The following is a 19536-nucleotide window of genomic DNA, read 5'->3' as shown; positions in this document are numbered from 1 at the left end:
GGCTAGCACGTACACTGCCCATAGTGAGGAAAACAGAAGCGCGCGCGCCCCTAGCGAGCTTTTCACCACGAATAAGTCGTCATCTTTTTGACGTCACTCCGCGGCAATGGCGTCTTTTCGGCGTTTAACGGCAAAAATATGGGCATTCGGCTGACCCCTTTCTTCTGTATAGCCCTCTGCGCATATGTAATGTCCACAGTTATCGTGTTACCATACGCTTGTTTATCCACAAGGAGTTGCTGCACACAAACCTAACATGAAGTCTTTCCCTCCTTCATCAAATGCAAGTTGAACAAGTAAAATATGTTAAAAATAAAACAACAATATGCTATCGACTGAAAAAAAAAAGTTAAGGTAACTTTGGTGGTCCCAAAACCTAACATCTAAAGCCTAGCTTGTGGTGGAACAGCACCACGTCCACTGGCAACTTCCAACTAAATCCTAAAACGTACAATATGTTTCTACGAACAATGTGAGTCCCAGGGGCCATATAGACTACACTCGGCGTCAACTATTTCGTGCCACGTTGCCAAGGCTAGCCTAGCCATCCGCAGTGCTTCAGCTCTGTCAAAGCAGATGTCGCCGAAGGGCGTGTTATCTGTCTCGACACCGCTCTCGGTGATAAAAGAGCCCGCCTTATCAACGTGTACGCGCCGCGCTGATAACATACGTTTGTACAATTTAGTTTCATGCCTATTCTCGGCGCCAACTATTTCGGTGCTACGTCGCCAAGGCTAGCCTAGTTTCCACTGTACTCCACCCCAGTCAAAGTATAGTTGCGCGAGCACGTGCGATTGAGACGCAAGATAACGCCAAGTATTTTCACAGCAGCGCGGGTCTGCAGCGCTGTGGACGTTAAGCTGGCCTTGGGGCCGATTAGATTTCTGCGACGAAAAAGCTCCCTCATCTTCGGGAGAGTTCAATCCGCGCGCTACGTAGCTTCGGCCCCAACTTCGGGTTTGAAGAGCCCCAGCCAGATCGTAAAAACATTATCAAATGGCACAAGATAACACCGACAATCGAAATCATTTCCAGCTTTTTTTGTGTGTGTGCTTTCTTTTCTTACATTGTTATTTCTGGAATATCCGAAACGTTATCTGTACATCCATGTGGAATACTGAACGGTAACAACCCAGAGCAGATTAGTTACGCTGAGGGCAGATTGTGTCAAGTAACGTTGCCTGATCAATTAAAAAAAGTTTTATCATGCTTTTTTTTTCTTTCTTTTTTTTTTTTTTTTCTTTTGACTAATTAGGGAGCTCGCGAAGAAGGGTTGGTTCCGGATCCGTTTCGCGCAAGGAACGACGCTCACGTAAGTTTGTATCCCGGCCAGGTATTAACGTTTTTAATCGCGCTCTTGATTTACATCATCATTTCTTTTTGTGTGTGTGTAAACGTATACATTATGTGACTTACAACCAAACGCGAGTGATTGGTGCGGAGGTTCATTCCAATCTTATTGGGCTCAGACTTTTAGGTCGCCTGAGAAAGTATGATTGCTCTAGCGTATCTTCACCATCAAACAACGACTTTTTTTTTTCTTTTTTAAGCTAATGAGATTTATGAGACGCGGAAGCATTCACTCTGAGAACTCTGGAGTGTCTACTTTTCCGCAAAGCACTTGGGGGCCATTCTTCTGCTGCTGGTGTTGGCCGCCATTCGCTTTCTAAAACCTGCACCTTTACGCCGTTGGCGCTTTAAAGGATGACGTAAGGCTCGTAGGAAGCACAAAGTACGCCTCTCTTATCGAGGAACTTTAGGAAGAGCCAATCCCCGCAATCTACGGAGCGATCTCGGCGAATAAAGAAGCTGAACATATGTTCTGACACACACACACAAAAAGCAGCCTACATTGTGACGGTGGTCATCGTAAAGCTCAATGCCACGCCACGGGCTGCATTTTTTGTTTTATGGCGCGTTTATACTTGCGGATTCACGGGTGAATCTTCCCAGGCGGAAAGCGGATTTTGGAGCCTGATGGCGAAATCGACTCGGTCACTGGATATGTGTTCCGGACTGATCCCGATTTTCCGCCAGCAACGAGTCGATTTCGCCAGCCGGCTCCAAAATCCACTTTCGGCCTGGGCGGATCTGCCCGTGCATCCGCAGGCGTGAACGCGCCATTAGGCCTAAAGATATTTTCAGCCATTGGCCGATTGGCTACGTATAAATTTCGGTGGTTTGCTCTCCCTAGTGCTTTGCGGGAAAACAGACGCTCCAGATTTCTTAGAGTGTTGCCGAAGGCAGGAAGCTCGCGCTGGGGGCGGGACAAATGAAACTCCTCCTCCCTGCTGTTCTCATTTTTTTGGCGACTATAAAATTGCGAACAGTGTATAAAATGCTGATGCTGGGCGCGCAGTTGCTGCACCAGGCCGGTGCGGCGCGCTGGGGCACGGACGAGTCCACCTTCAATCGGATCCTGGCCTCCCAGAGCTACGAGCAGCTGAAGCTGGTGTTCAGGGAGTACCACGCGCTCACCAACCACACCATCATGGAGGCCATCAACTCTGAGATGAGCGGAGACCTCAGGGCAGCCTTCCTCGCCATCGGTATACGTATACCCGTCTGAGGCATGAAACTTCGATCCTGCTCGCGACCGACCACCCCTAAAGGATAGCTCGCAGATTGGCGTTTGTGCGAAGGCTGGTTCTCACCGCGTCTCTCGAGCGTAAAAACCGATTTAAACCAATACACTTGAATACGAAGGCTCCAGGGTCACACCATTGCCTCGAAGACTGGTTCACACACGTTTGCGTTTGTATGTAAAAGGTAGGGTTACGACAATGCCGCCATCCACGGTCATGTCCCGTTAATATAGAGACTTTTAGAGAACCGTTTTTGCTCATCCGATACGGCACGATGGGCCCTCTGGCACGAACTGCGCATGCGCGAGACTTCTGCGGTAGCGCATGCGCAGTTCCCACCGGAGGGCCCATCGTGCCATATCGGATGTGCAAAACTCTCAAATATGGACACCTCCACTTCCTGGAAAACTCGTTATAATGTCAGTTGTCTATAACAACGACACAAAAATACACATATTTACCCTGTTTTTTTTGTGTGTGTTTTTCCCCCCTATAGTCTGTATACCGAGTATCCATATTATGACGGAGTTCATACTATCGAGATTTCACTGTGTCGGGTGACCTTGGAACTCTTTCCGATCCGCGTATAACCAAACGGAGAGATTTTCAGTACTTGCGCGATCGAATCTACCCACTATGTACGAGGAATGGCTGCTTACAAACCTCGTTCACACGTACGCTGACAGTGCGGTGGGAGGCTCCGAGCCCGCCGGGTCAATCAACCGCCTCCATTTTTAATCGCCTGACCCCGCTTTCTGCCCAAGATCTCACGTGACCGGTCCATCGAGCATGTTCTGTCGAGGCCCGGTTATAACGAAGTCGGTTTTAACGAAATAGCGGCTACAGCGAAGCGATCACGAATTCCCATTCCATTTTGCACTTTGTTATAACGAAGTCGGTTTTAACAAAATAGCGGCTACAGCGAAGCGATCACGATTTCCCATTCCCTTTTGCACTTTGTTATAACCGAAGTTAGTTATAACGAAATAGCGGCTACAGCGAAGCGATCGCGATTTCCCATTCCTTTTGCACTTCGTTATAACCGAAGTCGGTTATAACGAAATAGCGGATACAGCGAAGTGATTTCCGATTCCTGTTGACTTCGTTATAACCGGTCTCGACAGTATAGCTTCCATCTCACTGTCAGCTCAATGGGTGAACTGAGGCTAGCATTGCCAGAATTATGTAGAGCTGACGGTGAAAGAATGATGCGTAAAACATACGCCGATCGGGACTGTTTTAGGACTGCCCGATAGGTGGCGTCAATGTGTTCCCTCGTCGTATGCTGCCACGAGCGATCGTAACGCAGTCGGTGTTAATCCGCCCTAAAAGTGTAAGACTCGCGTGAAATCATTCACCAGCACTGTCGTTCATAATCAGTCGGTCCCTGTCGAAATTTAATACGCGCTTCCAAGGAGGAGGCTTTAGACATAGAGATGAGACCCAGCGGCATACCCAGTTTACTCTCCAATTGAGATATTCCAGGCAGGAGCTAAAATAGCCAACGTTAAAATTTCTACCGCAATAAAGTTTGTCGTACAAATTCAGTGCCTGCTGATTTATTTTACTATTATCTATTTATAGTGCACACCCCCTAAAAGGGGTTGCGACGGATATGGAGTACAAGTTCGCATAAAGTATGCAATAGAAATAAAATTAAAAATACCATTCATCAGGCTTACAATAAATCTACAATTAAAGAGAACGATAAAAATAAATACTGTAATCGAAACACGTCTCTAGACTCTAGCAGTACAAATGTCAACACGTGTTATCACTTCCTGAGACTAGAACAAGAAAAAGAACGTAATTAACAATAAACTCGAAATAACACTTGCAAGTTCCTCTGGACAATGCAGTTAACAACGGTTTTCGCCCGGAAAATATAGTTGTGCTAATAAGAATTTTAGTGCGCGTTAACAGCGATATTGCGGTATAATATACTTAGAGAAAACGACTCCTTTCTGGAAGGAAAACAGCGTTGCTAAAAATAAACCCTTTATTGCTTTACTGCGACCTTTGCGCGAAATTGTGGGGGCAAGATAGACATTTATTCTGAAGGTTCTAAAATGACTTTTACCGTAGCAAGTATACTCGGCACCTTAAATAACCTGGCATTTCGAAGATACGTTAACCTTAATCTCGCGGTATTTTACGAAATGTAAAATCATAATGTCAGCAACAAAAAGCAAAAAAAAAAAAAAAAAAAAAAAGAGAAGAATAGTCGTTTGCCTCTCTTGGAAAGTGAACATCGTTGAACATCCAAAATGTCTTCTCGTCAGATTACTTTTTTTTCCCCCGTACCGCTACTGCCACGTCACGCATGGCTTGCGTAAAAATAAAATTGTATTGTATTGTTGCTCGTTAAATATCATCGTCGAGCGTTCGCTTCATGTGTCTTGTTTAAAGTGTCTTTTTTCATTGCAGTTAAATCAGTCGTCAACATTCAGTACTACTTCGCCGAGAAGCTATACAAAGCAATGAAGGTCAGTGGGAGTCCCGTTCCTTTTATGCCCGAGCCCAACCAGGGCGACAAGCAGTAACAAACGACAGCGACAAGCCTCAAACAGATGCAGCATGCTCGCGATGGTACCTTTGGCAGGCGTTGAGACGTTCGGTGCTCGTGAAGTAAGCACGAGTGATTGCGAGCATCTCAAAGATACCCTCGCGTGTATGATGCTCGTGTTTGAGCATTGCCTCCTTTATTCTACAAAGCCTGTCAAATGGCGAAAGACTCTGGTTTGAGGCTTGTTGCTGTCGTTCGTTTCTGTCCGTCGCTCTAGTGGGACTCCGGCATTACAAGGTCGCCTATTGGTAAACAACAAAACAAAACATCCTTTTCTATTTCGATCCAACAAAAGAGTGGAACGCGACAGCGGGCCCCGGTCGCATCGCCTTCTCATTCGCCGTGCAAGCGTGGCTTGCGTGACCTAGTCAGGAGCGTCTTTGCCTCGTAACCGAAGGGTCGTGCGTTCGCATCCATACAATTCTTCAATTTTTCTCTTTAAATCAAATAAATTACTTTTTAAAGTGAAATCATTTGAGACATGTGGCGATCTTTAATTCGCATTACATATCATGTGTTTTAATCACTTTCAATCCACGCGTGGCGTCACGTTTCACATGCACGTTGTGGTTTGTTTGAAATTCCCTCGCGTGGTCATGTGACTGTGACGTCATGACCCTATCGACCAATCAGGATTTTCGCGTCACGCCACCGACGCCGGCTTTTCTGTAACGCCACCGAGTCCGGCGCGACACGAGCTCCTTAACGCTATCGCGTTAAAATCAAACTGTTTGCTAGAGTATCAGCATTTTCCAGATGTACACCAACGCGAAGTTTACGAAAAAGCCCGCGTTTGCCCATACTGGATGTGGGGACTGCGCATGCGCAAGAACCAAATTCGCGAGAGATGAAGCGTCTGCGCACGCGCACTACCGACAGCAGCGCCACCGCAGTGGCGTGACGTCAGAGAGCTCAACTGTTTCTGACAGCACAAGAAACGCTGGGCGTGGCTAAAGTCACTTCAGGCGTGGGGAGACCGGAGCGTGAACCCTTCCACAGTCGAAGAGATTGTGACATTCCCCGATAAGAACTCCGAAAAAGGCATGACGAAGCAAGAGTAGTGTAAACAATAGTGGAAACGTGCGACGCCTATGCGGAGCGTAAGTTCGTCTGCTACTTTTGCATGGTTTGTGGTGACGTCAGGACGCCGCGAGCTCTAATTGGCTCTTATTGGAAGGGTAATGGGTAGACCTCAATGTTAGCTGCCTTGTGGTCTATACCTACTATCCTTCCAATCAGAGCCAATCAGAGCCAATCAGAGCTCGGCGTTTTGACGTCACTGCATCCCCTGCGCAAAAAGCAGACGAACTTGCGCTCCGCATAGGGAGCGTCATATAGTGACACTAGGGAGCGCGTGGCTCCGACCTGACAGCTGGTTGATAGCGCCACCAGTGACAGCGTCCGCGTTACGCCGCATAGTGCATGGCCTCCGAGATCCCGTTCGCGCGCTTCGGGAGCTTTGGGATCTCAGAGGCCATGCATAGTGAAACGCTGCCCGCTCCAAGCGGTGTGTTTACCGCGTCAAAAAAAAAAGTGGTCCCTTGATTTTTGCCTGATGACGTCACAGAAGTGTGTTGTCGTCGCCGACTGCGATCCTGGCGGTGTCACGGCAGCGGTGGTGGGTGTGCCAGGCGCCTTTTCTGCCGCAGGTCGCTGCTACACAGCTTCACAGGCCCCAGAAGCTTCGGCAGCCAGGAGTTGGGACCTCGCGACTACAGCGACAATCGCCTTTGTTTGTGCCTTTTGTCGAAAGTTCTACGACTAACCGCTAGGATCGCGACATTCCACGGCATGACACACGCCTTCCGTGACGTCGGTTGTTGCCACTTCGGGACCACACCTTCGATGCGTGTAGAGGGGGGGGGGGGGGGGGGGGGGGGCTGGGGAAGAACGCTAAACACCAGTCGGAGACGCGTTCTTCGCCGCGTCTGCGCCTTCCTGCGGCCGTGTTTCTCGACCTAGTAAAGTTGCACATTAAGGTGTTTTTCAGCGCAAAAACAGATTAAGAGTAGTGCTCGGCAATCGGTCGATTAATCTACCAATTAATCAATAGATGCTTTAACCGAGAACAATTTTTTTTAACAGGTTACTTGGTGATATTTTGACGAACCAAAATAAAAAAAAAAAACTTTCAACCTTTACTTTGGTGAAGAAGGAAGACCAGCGAAGCTGCACTATGGTTGGAATGAAGTAATGGCCGGTTACAAGTCGGCAAGCCAGAGTCGAAAGACTGGAAAGGTTGCCGCCATCTATGAGCAACTCCGGCAACCAGACAATCAGCAAGCCGCTTGTCTGGTTCCCGCCGTCGCTCATAGATGGCGGTAGCTGTCCAGAGTTTTGTGTCATCATTTGATTGCTGACAGACACGATCCTGCGGAAACTAGCCCTTAACAGCTACGCTGTAAAATTAAACGCTTTTATTACTCAGACGTAGACGAGGGCACATGTATGAAGGGCACACTTTAGGCGAAATTTTAACCTAAACTGTAGGGGCAATATATGTAACTCCAGACATGTGCATTTGGTTACACGGTTCCCGGCCACGTCAGCGCCGTCCGAGTGTCCGTTTTAGTGCAGCAGAGAGTATTGTGATCAATCAAAGAAAGTCTCCCTTGCCGGAGGACATGCACGAACCTCCTTGCATCATAGAGCTGAAGTAATAATGTGTGAATCTGAGTGTCCCTGAACCTGTCTCAACCACACATCGGGGTCGACTCATAACCGAAATTATATATTGCGTGGTTTATCACATTATCAATAAAGGCAAAAAACGTGATTTTGACCGAATATTGGGTTAATTAATAGAGTGAAGGGTGGCGATTAATCGGATTAAAGTTTTTTAATCGACGCCCAGCCCTAAGGGCATGCCCCTTTCGAGCCATTATCCCGAGAAAACGGTCGTGGCAAAGGCAAGTGGCCTCCAAAAGCAGCTGTCGTCTTTGAATATCATGGACCCCTTGAGGGTCCATGATATTCATGGACCCCTTGAGGTCGACGGTTTAGGGGGGAGAGATACCTTTAGTATACATGTGCAATACGTTTTTTTACTCTTTACAGCATGATCGATTGCTGGCATCCGTGAAAAGGTGCTTTGAACCCATTGGAGAGATTGCGTTCAGAAGTTTTAGTGGTATAACCCTGGAAAACGTTATGGAGTTGTTGCATTTCTATCACGCAGTCAATGATAGTCGGGTGGCGTGATGAATACTATCGGCTAAAATCAGGAGTGTTCATTGGGTCCTGTGTAGACTCCGTTTTAAGTGAAATTTACTGGGGTGAAGTGGATTGTGCAGTCGAAAGAACGCTTGGCGGCACGAGTGTTACCGAGGCAGTCCTCTATGTAAAGGGCTTTTTTGTTTTTTCTCGGAAGAGAAAGATAATTGGAAACGCAGGTAGAGAAAATGGTGGAGATATTTACGGAATGGGGGGAGGTCTCAGGTCCACCTGTGAGGTTCCAAAAGAAAGGGTACTCCAGAACTTGGGCCGCTCTCTCTGCCTAAAGTCTCCCGTATTTGATGGACGTATTGTCCACCATAAAAGAAGGGTATTCTAGACTACAGGTCGGACCACTCACAAACTGTAAAGAGGGGCATCACTCTATCATGTCCAGGCTCAGCACTAAAAAAAGCCGTGCATCCAAATTTTGAGAAACAGCTTTATAAAAACGCAAGCTGACAGGCTAAAAAGAAACTGGCTATCCATCGGCACTATTGTCAAACGTGTCAAGCACCCTACTGAAAAAGCTTAAGGGCTGCGAGTTCATCAAACGTGTTGTCGAAAGAAAGAAATAAGTCGTCATCCCGTATTCACAAAAGTTCCCGCACAATTAAAAAAAAAAAATTGTTGGCAGCCGTTATAAAATTTGTTGTTATTTTTTTTTTAGATTTGTACCGCAGTTACCGCGAAGCCAGAGGAAATTTCAGGAAACAAGTGTAAGAAACACACCAATCCGATCGATGCATATGCTAATGGGCGCAGTGTATAGGATTCTACTCTTGTGTAGCCGCACCGGCTGGCTCACTGTAATGATTGCCTGTGCGAAACGTCATTTAGTTCTACCACCATTTTAGGACGACACAAGGGCAAGGTGACACGCGAAGTGCTGCAGGCATTCCTTATCCACAGTAGGGGGAGAAAACTGCATAACGCCGCATTCCCACTGGCGGCTGAACACCATCCGCAAAGCGGTTGAACGCTGCAGTGTGAATGTGGCGTTGTCTAGAACGAGCTGGAGTTCATTAAATTCACAGTGAAGGGCAGCGCGTGCTGTATGAGCAGCTATCATGGGTGTAAGATACGGGTGGGAAGGCGTGCCTTGAGTGCTTTCTTCTTTTCTATAAGTGAAAAACAAGTCGCGAGTCGGCGCTTGTCCTGTCGTGTATGTTTCTCTTTTGTCCTTGTCTTTTGCGCTGTTTTTGCTTGCCATGTAAAACACTTGGGCGGAGAAAAGGGGGGAGGGCATCCGCCCCTGCACATTACACACAGACGCACTTAAGAACAGACAGATATACCCCGTTTCACCTTTCGTTGTTCCACAGTTTTGCTCCGATTTTCGGTTAGTGTTCGGGTTCGGCTCTGCATTCTGATTCTCTCAGCGTAAGAGGTGGCAAGAGCTCGGTCGTAAGCGAAGTCAAATCCGTGAATGGACTTTAATTGTGCATACGCGATAGCTGATCTTCTTTTAAAAGAGGACAAGGGGGAAAGTCTCGGGCACAAGACTCACGACGGAAAGGGAAAAAAGAGGAAAGGGGGGGGGGGGGGGGGGGGGGAGAGAGGCAGGCATAAAAGGCATAATCCTGTCTTCATCCTTATAGGCGCGGTAGCCATAAAATTCGGATTCCTTCTGCTAGACATCGTACCGCTGCGTAAATTAACCCCCCCCCCCCCCCCCCCCCCCCCCCACCCCTCCGCGAGAAAAGACATCAGATAAACAAACAAACAAGCAAGCTTTAAATTTTGACATCTAGGTTACGTCCTGATGCAACTTTTTTTTTCCCCCGGAAATCGAGTTTTCAAGTGCAAAGTTTTGCTCGCTCATCTCCACTAGACAGGAGAACTGAAGAATGGCGTTTGTAATGCAAACTGTTTCCATGCGCATTTCAGGGGATGGGAACCAGCGACAAGGCCTTGGTTAGAATCATCGTCTCGAGGTGCGAGATTGACCTGGTCCAAATCAAAGAGGAATACCAGAGAAACTTCAACGTTCCGCTGGAGAACGCCATTCAGGTATACACGCAGTTTGTTGGAAAGGCCGAGAGGGATTGACTTCCCCGTTTCTCAATACAGCAGACGAGTGGGGGCCGTTCTATGAAGTAAGGTTTTATGGAGAAAAGGCTCGTGCGACGCAGCATAAACATAATAATTACCCGCCCTTTCTAACGCTAATGAGGATAATGATGCCGCTATCCCATCGCCAATAGTTATTATACGCTACTGCCTCGACTTTACTCGACACCACTGCGTAAGCACCTCGCCAAGTAAGTTCTAGCATAGCGTTGCCGTCATACTGTTAACGCAATATAGTTTCCGTTACCGTCATGCTAGAAAACGACGGGGTAAACGACGAAATGGTTGACAACGCTGCCCTTTCTCCCGCAGCGGCCACTCGAGGAACTGTACGTTACCCCTATTTTGGCTTTCATCGGCCGTTTAGGAGCCGAAACAGATACAGCGGAAGAGGTTACAGGAATGCCACACCCGTCTCCCCGGCGGGCGCGCCGCGACTTACTACCCAAGTTAAAATGCACCTAGGTCGGCACGCGCTACCTGAAAGCACCGCTGAGGCGTGGTTGTATGAAAACAATATTCATTGTGCCGCAAAACCCTGCAACTTAGATTTTAAAAACATCACGCGCCCCATCATTTGGTACTAAACTCCAATAAAGTTCATACAAAAAGAGTCTTTTCCGTTTGTTTTTACCCAAAAACCTGCTTTCTAAAAGCTCAAGGTGACCACAGTACAAACAAATGATAAAGGGTGGCGCTGTTGTCGTATTTAGCTCGGTCTCGGTGGACGCCAGCGGCCCAAGTTTCGACGGAGAGTTTCCCAACTGAGTGTTCTGGTGTGTCCTAAGTATCGCGTATGGTCGTCATCAGTCGAACCATTCTCATTAGACTTGTGCCCTCTGCGAATATGCCGACGTACCCATGCGCTTTGGTTTATGCGCGATAAGTTTTCGGGGCTACAATTATTGAAAAATGCCATGATTAGACTAAATAATAAATTATGCTAAATCTTGAACTGCATTCCACGCAAGTCTCGTTATTCGCATGTATGTTTTCTAATAATACACCTTAGATTCTTTTTTTTTTCTTTTTCTTTTTTTTTTATTTGATTCCACATCGATTTTTTTTAAATCTAAGTTTAAATGTGTACTAGGTCTATTTATTTGTTTGTTTGTTTTTGTTTTTATAAATATTTGGTTGTTTACTTTCTGGCCCTCGAAACAGCGACAGACACCTAATCCGACTCCAACGTCATAATGTTTGAAGGCCCCTGCAGTAGAAAATATGCGTGTCGCTACGTGCTAACACGTGTGCTCTCACTTTATGATCTAGAATTTTTTTTCCTTTTCTTCTTTACTAGCGGTTGTCTGCCTATTTTTAGCCACGCTATCGGCTTACGTGGTGTTTCTTTGCAGTCCGACACATCCGGGGACTACAGGCAGGCTCTGCTAGCGCTGGTACACGGAAACTGACTGCGGTGGCACATAGCCTTCGGAGAAATTCAATGCAAGTAAAATGAACGAAAAACGGCTTTGAAGATAATTGTGTGTCCTGTTTTATTTATTTATTTATCTTTAGACGGCGATAAAACCTGCAATAACCTCGACCGGCCTCGACAATTTTTGCGTACTTTTTTTTTATTTACTTTTTCTTTATTGGGGGGGGGGGGGGGGGGGGGAGGGAGGGGGGTTGTGAACCGGTTTGTTTGCAGCGCTGTCGAGGGTGTCAGGTAATAATTCTTACATTGACAGTGCCTGTAATGGCGAGTTCTTTTTGTGTTTTCTGGGCGTTAACATGAATGACGACCAATATATATTCGAGCAATATCCCTAATTTGGAGTCTCATTTTTTTTCTTTGTGTTTGATTTAAAGGCTACAGCATGTGATATGTGCTATACGTTTATTCTGCTAAAGTGCAGACTGCCTCAGAATGCTAATATTCGAATTCGTAGGCTTTTCTTCTTTATTTTTTTTTTTATGTTTTACCTACAATGAATGCTTACAATTTTATGTTAGATTTGTTCATTCTATTCGAACTGTTTGGGCTCTCCTATTTATACTAAAGGCACAGGAATGGGCAGTATTTCAAATAGAAGTATTTGAAATACGTATTTCAAATACTTTGTGTATTTTGCATTTGTATTTAATTACAAATTGGGTAATGTATTTGGCGTGTGTATTTAAATACTAAAAGGTGGGTATTTCAAATACAATTGTAATTAAATACAATTTTGTTGGCGAAAATACATCCCTTAAATTTATTGTCACTGTCCAGAGCAGGAAGAAAACTACGTTCTGAGCCGAATGCAGTGTCTCTCAATCCAGCACAAGTGTTTAGTGACTTTGTGATTACGGTGCTAGTCCAAGGCAAGAATAATGACGAAATCGACGTTCACAGGCAGACTCACTAAATAAGTGCCTGTGACAACTTGCTGTCCTTTCCAGCCTGATTTCCATTTATATTTTTGCCTGGAACATTCTAAATGCGCGGGTCGTCCAGATTTTCGTAACTTGTGCGAGTTGCAACAATAAAAAAATCTCTAGCTAGAGCTGCACGTCTTGGTCGTCTCGGTTCTTTGTTGGTCTATACTAAAATGTAATCGACAAAAAAAGCTGTTTGAAGCTCTGTATGTTTTTCCCCTATTACGTCCAAACTGATTACATTTTTTTTTTGTGATTATATTTCTATTACGTTACTAGAGCCTCGCACACTAACTCCCGAGTGTGCGACGCACAATTTAAATGAGATACCCAGAAACCCGTTGCAGGTGCCCTGAAGTCGCTGACGCAAATTTTGAGGAATGTATTTGCAAAAGCATTTGGAGGAGACTAAATACATTTGGTTGTATTTGTATCTTGTACTTAAATGCTTTTCTGGAAATGTAATTAGATTTGTAATTAAATACATTTTTGACGAAGTATTTTGTATTTGTATTTCGATACATATTTGCATGTATTTTTCCCATTCCTGTAAAGGCGTAATAAATCAGCGTCGATTCAAAAAATTTGATTCTTGATTTACATAATTTGCGGCATACCGCTACAAAAACAAAGGCACGTGTAAAAAGATTTTTTTTTCTTTTTTCTTCTAAAAAAAATATAAGCTTAAAAAAAAAAAAAAAAACGTTTGCGAGACAGGGGATTATTCGAGTAGGATTATCTGGATCATGCAATGCTAGCAAATCTAAAAGGACGATACCGCACTTCCCGTTCAGCGCTAAACGAATACAGAACGTCCGCTCCCGCTTACACCGGAAAGTTTGCAGGAAATAGCCACTAGATGAAAAGCTATGCCGCGCATGCGTGGAATTCTTCTCGGAAAAGAGATCCCTTCGTAATTCGAAATTGAAATATGTCAGGCAACATCTTAAAATAGCGGAACGTGGGGGGAGAAACTCGAACAAACCGGTTATTACCGGTGCAATCGCCTCGACTCGTACGACATCAAAGAGTCCAATCGCACTAATCTCCCTTAACAAGTCTTCGGCGCACGTAGCAACCATCGAGAATAACTACCTCGTTAACCAGAATATGCCGTAATCGTCAAAATATTGGTCCCATTTCCACGCGTTTGCTGTTCAGAACAAACAAACGTTTCCTGCACGCGCGCAGACGACACCCGGCGTCGTCTGCTACAGCGAGCGGCCATCTTCCCCACGTCGTCCTTCACGCGGTTCCAAAGGCGACCAAGGGGTGGCGCCAGCGGCGCCGCGAAAAAAAAGATAACGAGTTTTCTTTTTCTGTTTTTATCCCTCGATAACGCGTGAGCGGTGCGGCGTGCGCTGGTGTGTCGTTCGCCACCCGGGCGCGTCTACGTGTGATCGCCGCTGCAACAACCTCAAAACATGCATGTCGACTGAGGCCAGCGCAGCGACCAGTGACTTTCGCATGTTTCCGTCGCGTCCCCGCCGCTCGGTGGTGATCTGTCTGCCTTCGTCGCCACGCAAAAGCGCGGAGCTGGAGTGCGAAGAGAGCTGCCCGGCGCCGCCGCCGCAGTGCCCGGCTGCGGTTTTGAGCATGGGCTCGGTGGAGGAACTCCGAGACGTCGTGCTCAAGCAGGAACGGATTATCCACGACCTGCGGCAGGTGGTCACCCTGCGAGATGAAGAAATCCTCCAGCTGCGTAGCCAACTGGACAAGTTTCAGTCGGTGCTCATCCCGTACAATCGGTACAGTCGGAGCGGCCGTCGCAAGGAACGGGCGCAGGGCATCTCGGCAGAGCCGCAGTCGTTGAGGAGCATACAGGACTTGATCCAAACCAAGTTCCAAGACTACCCCAAGTCAGACAGGTCAGTGGATCGCTTCACGCTTCTGCGGACGGGGGACTTCTTTTTTGGAGCGGCGGACGCAGCTTGCTTATTTTCGTTTTATTTTCTTCGCGAGCCCCATTTTTGCACGTTGGTTTCTCTCCGCTCGCTGTGTCGCGCTTGCCAAGGACGATCGCCGAGTTGGCTGGCTGCGACGAAAGCTGCGACGGCAGTGTCGGCGTAGAGTTGGGTCTTTTTTTTTACCATTATTATTATTTTACACTCCTATGTGCAGCTGCATGCTTACGCCTGATCATTACGCGGAATTAAAAGCGAGCGAGCAAGAAAGCGCGGGCAAGAAGAAAAAAATAAATAAATAAGAGTGGAATAAAACCGCCGGCTTCATGTTTCGTGATTATCATAACCTGCCGGTCGAGCGATTCATCGGAGGCCTTTCGCATTTCTGAGCCGCTAAGCACAGTCTAGATTTTGCACCGGGGCGATTTCGCCGCAAATGTTTCTCTCGCAAATGCGGCTATAGAATATAACCTCTTCCTCCGGCGCTGATTTCTTTCTGAAGAACCGTATATTCTGAGAAGCTTGCGCGATCGTGCCTCCGACCCTTGTTCGTGGATTGATAAAAAAAAAAATGAAGTCCTTCCGATTAGATTAGCCGAGCTCGCTGCGCGGTAGTGATTGGGGCATAAGTGAACGTGGATTGACCGTTCCAGTTAGGAAAAAGAAAGAAAAAGAGCCTACCTATATATACGTATGATCAGATATAGGTTTTCTGGGGGCGGCTAAAGCGAGTAGTCGGAAGGACAGACGATCTCCTTCGCGTTCTTTTTTTTTCTTTTGTAAACACGATAGCACCCGGCGAGATCTCGCCAAGGACGCCCATTTTAAGTGGACCGGCTCTGCAGGCGCGCGCGGAATTATTACATGCATGCAGGTCGTTGCGTTCCTTGTCGGACGATCTGTAATTAGATTGACCGGTTTGGACCGGAATGAGTCGTCGTTATCGGACGTTGGTTAAACGAGTGCGGCAAGTGCATCTCGGAACTCGCTTTTTAACGTTGTTGCAAATTGTGCAGCGATCACCCCGTTTGTACACACGGCGCGCAAACACAACCCTGGCGATGTTCCGCATCTTACTTGGGAAGAAAAGTGTTGTAGAACAGCAAACTTTTTAATCCCGAAGTTGATGTGCCAGAGAGCCACTAAACAGGCAACGCTTCGAGTAGCGCCCACGACCCATCCTCCGATTGTCTTGTCAGCGCCGTCATTTTTAAGTATACAGTGAAGAGCGAATGCGATTTAAAAAGTGCGACTTCCAGAACTCTAGATAGGGTGTCGGGAAGCTAACGCGATATCGTTTTGCTCTGCTGTTGACCGTTTCAACGTTATTGGAGGACGGAGTAGTGTTTCCTTCGATTTCCGATAAAGCGTCAGACAACTGGGAACAATGATCGTCATCCTCCGAGATCACTCTAGTGTCGTTGCACTGAAACGTAGCTTAAGTTTATTTAGTGGCTTTTGTCTGCGATATAAGCGCGTTCCACTGCGTTTATGTAGTTTTGCTGACATTCAGCTGTGGATCGCATCCTTTGAGCCCTGTCGCTCTGTATGAGTTTCGTTTGCACGTAAATGTTTCGCGCGTCACGGGCCCACGAAAGCTGCGAGGTGACAACAAGCACGAAATACGTCCTGTAACAGAGATGGATTGGGTGGATGATGCGAGGGGCTGAACCCTATTAACAGGGCGGCGGTGCGTGCCACCTTGCTTGTGTTTAATGCGTACCTAATATACAACATATCGAGGTTAAGCCTTAAAGTGTTATTAACATATAAAGGTGGCGACACGGAGCGGCAGTGATCGTTATTAAAAACACTTGTGTCGTAGGAAGCGAATTGTAAACGCGCACTTTCCATGTACAAAAAAAAAAAAAAAAAGCTGACACCGTATAGTGTCGAACGCGCTACACTCTTCTTAGGGTTTTTGTTGTGTGCAGGAAAGGTTGCATAGGGGTACAGTATACCGCCTCTCAAAGAAACTTTTCTAGAACAATCGCTGGAATTTCAAAACCGACGTTACAGTGTTTCTCTTTCCGGACCGAGGATGGAGTGGATGAGAAATCTTGTTTTACACATTTGTGAATGCCTTTTTAGAGCACAGTAACGAAAACGAAATTAAGATGCCGCAAAAGTTAACACACGAATTTACAATAGCACCGGTTGCGCAATGAAAAAGAAAAAGGAAGGAAGAAAAAAAAAAAGGATAGGATGAAAAAACGAATGAGTCGGAACAGACAGAAAAGTATACAGCTTAATATTTAGCGCAATACATTGTATTAGTATCGTTATTCACCACTCAAGCAGTATGGGAGCTAGGAAGACAAGTCTTCCAGAGAGCTGGTTTGCTTTTTAGATGCAAAACATGACACAGCTTAGGGGCACTACCTATTCATTTTTAAACACAGTCGCATGTCCTTGTTCAGATTTCGAAATAATCTCTTCACATCATAAGAAACGCGGCCAATGGAAAGTGCGCAGAGATTATTTGTAAATGATGGCAGGGCTAGCTGGCCAGTCTGGATTTTTCATCTCTGTATGTTCCGAAAAAATTTCATAATTTCATAAAAAATGATCATAATTAGAAATTTTGCTTTCGATTTGCCGCATTTATTTATGTCGATATCCAAATAACCGAGACTGTTAAAAGCTTGAAAAGATCCCAATTTCTGTACAACCTTTATTTTATCGTTCCTGGCAGTTTTTTTTTTTTTTTTTTTTTTTAGCTTTCCATTTTTTTGTACGTTTACAACCTAATTTTAAAATACCATTTTCTTTTCTTTTTTTTTTTCCAATGCGTTTTCTATCCATGTCAAACGAGCACACAAAACCTTTTAAGAAAGCCAATTCTTCCCCCACGTAACGTAAACAAACAGCAATGTAACGAAAAGGTTTTCTGTGATCTTTAAAGCTTTTTGTATGTGGTCCTCCCCAAAAAAGCTTGATCTTCACATATAATGACAAGAAGAAAAAAAAGGCTTAAGGCGCAACTGCCGAGGGTGCGTCTAGCCGTCTGGCATTTTGTAAAACGAGCCGACCGCTGCAGCTCACTATCGTGTTCTAGCGAGGCTGACTAAACCGAGCGACGCGTTGATAGGCGTCGCGGACCTCGTGATAAAAAAAAAGAGGGGGTCGCTCCTATGCTCTGCGGTTTCCAGCGAACTATTTCTGTCAGAAGGTCCCGAACAACGTACCGCCGTTCAATCTACATGCATTAGCCAGGAAGCACTATACTTGATTCCGCGGAGTCAGAATAACATACAAAAAAAAAAAAAAGAACTGCGGACGCGTATTGTTCGAACGCTTTATCAATCATCCGGACGTTTTTTTTTATTTCGTTTTTGTTTTCGCTTAGCAGCGTTTTATCAAGAGCGGAAATGTAGTGGTAGCTGACATGAAACATGCAATCATCCCAAGGTTCTAAGTGATTGGGAACATGGGATGCTGAACCGCTTCAACTTGGACATCGTCTGGAATGCCACGTGTACTCACATGTTCGCACACGTTAAGTAGCTTTACATGCTCCGACATGCGTGCTATGCGGATAACTTGCTGTCATACAAGAGGCAGGGCCACTGTTTCCAACTGGCTTTAACGTTTAAGTTTTAGCGCATGACGTGGACAACGTGATAATCAAGACATGATGGAGTTTCACGAAGACAGCTTCAATATCGAGCTCTTAAATTTAATTTTTTGAAGTATACAATGATACTTAGTACACTATATGTACAAAGCCTTGTTGAACTTTGTAAATAATAACAATGTTTTCTGTCTTAATTAGAATCAACATGTTGGTACGGTATGTTCTTCGTGCATGCTCGTGCTAGGAATAAGCAGCATTTAAGCCAAAACTATTTGTCATCGCCGTCCCAGGCCTTCTCTGCACCACTGTACTAATCTCGCGCCGTTGAATTGTTTTGTTCCTTGTAAATTGCATTTAAGAACGTAATTTTGTCTTTCTTCTCCAACACTGCCTACCTGCGCCTGAAGAGTGGCACAATGTTTTTCACTGTTCCGTACTGACCATGGTCGCGGAGGACCGTTATCACACCCTTTTGTAAAGTCCTCTACTGCAGGCCGTCCCCCGGACGGAGGCACTACATTATTTTGTTGTTTTGCCTAACTACCGATAACCCCCGAAAATTAACGCTCCGGCCGCGGTCCTGTCATAATCGGGGGAATGCTGGAAACACCCCGAATTCAAACTGTACTCAAAAAAAAAAAAAAAAAAAAAAAAAAAAAAACACAATTAAACTTGCACCAGAAGAAAAAATATATATTTCAGCTGGGCGGTTTCATTTTGATTCAGGCAACGAGGTGCGGTCGTATTTTTTATTTCGCTTCAAATTTTTATACTACGAAGCGCATGTTCCAAGAGGAACGATACTTTTTATTTTAATGTCCTGACATGTCTAGTTTCTGAAGAAAAAAAATCTAGAAAAAAGCTGGAAAGGACGACGAGGTTTCGACGATTGTCGGATTTGAATCACTCTCAATCTGAAAGTATTCAGAAGAGAGCTGTAATTTTTTATTGTGATATATATGCAAGTCGGTAAAACGACATTATAACTACTCTTTATTATTCGTCGATGCTATCTTTGTAAACATTCCCAAACATGCCTCCGCGAACAACTGTGACCTGAACTGTGGATTTGTTTTTTATTCGACTTTGTTTAGTTTTGCCTTTAAAATAATACCACGTGTAGAACCTTTCATTGCCTTCCACATTATGCAAAGTTTGTGCCTTAATCGTGTGTCTTAACCATGTACGAGTACTGATAAGTAAGTTATGAAACAGAGAAGGTTTTCACTTTTTGTTCAGTTTCAGCAGCTGTATAAA

At 45.5% G+C, this 19536-nt stretch overlaps 2 protein-coding genes across 2 annotated transcripts in view; both read left to right on the top strand.

Annotated features, from left to right (window-relative positions):
- The window catches only part of LOC8039165 (annexin-B12-like), an 82575-nt gene extending 70726 nt beyond the window's left edge, over window positions 1-11849 (top strand). The window contains exons 6-10 of the mRNA XM_040212543.3: window positions 1256-1312; window positions 2360-2549; window positions 5013-5071; window positions 10255-10377; window positions 11793-11849. Of these exons, the coding sequence (XP_040068477.3) occupies window positions 1256-1312; window positions 2360-2549; window positions 5013-5071; window positions 10255-10377; window positions 11793-11849 (486 nt within the window). The remainder of the gene's footprint in view (window positions 1-1255; window positions 1313-2359; window positions 2550-5012; window positions 5072-10254; window positions 10378-11792) is intronic.
- Window positions 11850-14131: 2282 nt separating this feature from the next.
- Window positions 14132-19536, top strand: part of LOC8039166 (cGMP-dependent protein kinase 1) — a 121101-nt gene continuing 115696 nt past the window's right edge. Inside the window, exon 1 of the mRNA XM_040212539.3 lies at window positions 14132-14666. Coding sequence (XP_040068473.1) covers window positions 14227-14666 — 440 coding nt within the window. The 5' untranslated portion in view covers window positions 14132-14226. The remainder of the gene's footprint in view (window positions 14667-19536) is intronic.

Source organism: Ixodes scapularis, unplaced genomic scaffold, assembly GCF_016920785.2.
Source record: "Ixodes scapularis isolate PalLabHiFi unplaced genomic scaffold, ASM1692078v2 PGA_scaffold3__209_contigs__length_174095766, whole genome shotgun sequence".
NCBI lineage: Eukaryota > Metazoa > Arthropoda > Arachnida > Ixodida > Ixodidae > Ixodes > Ixodes scapularis.
The sequence above is the reverse complement of the archived record's forward strand: the minus strand, read 5'-3'. Positions and strand labels throughout refer to the sequence as shown.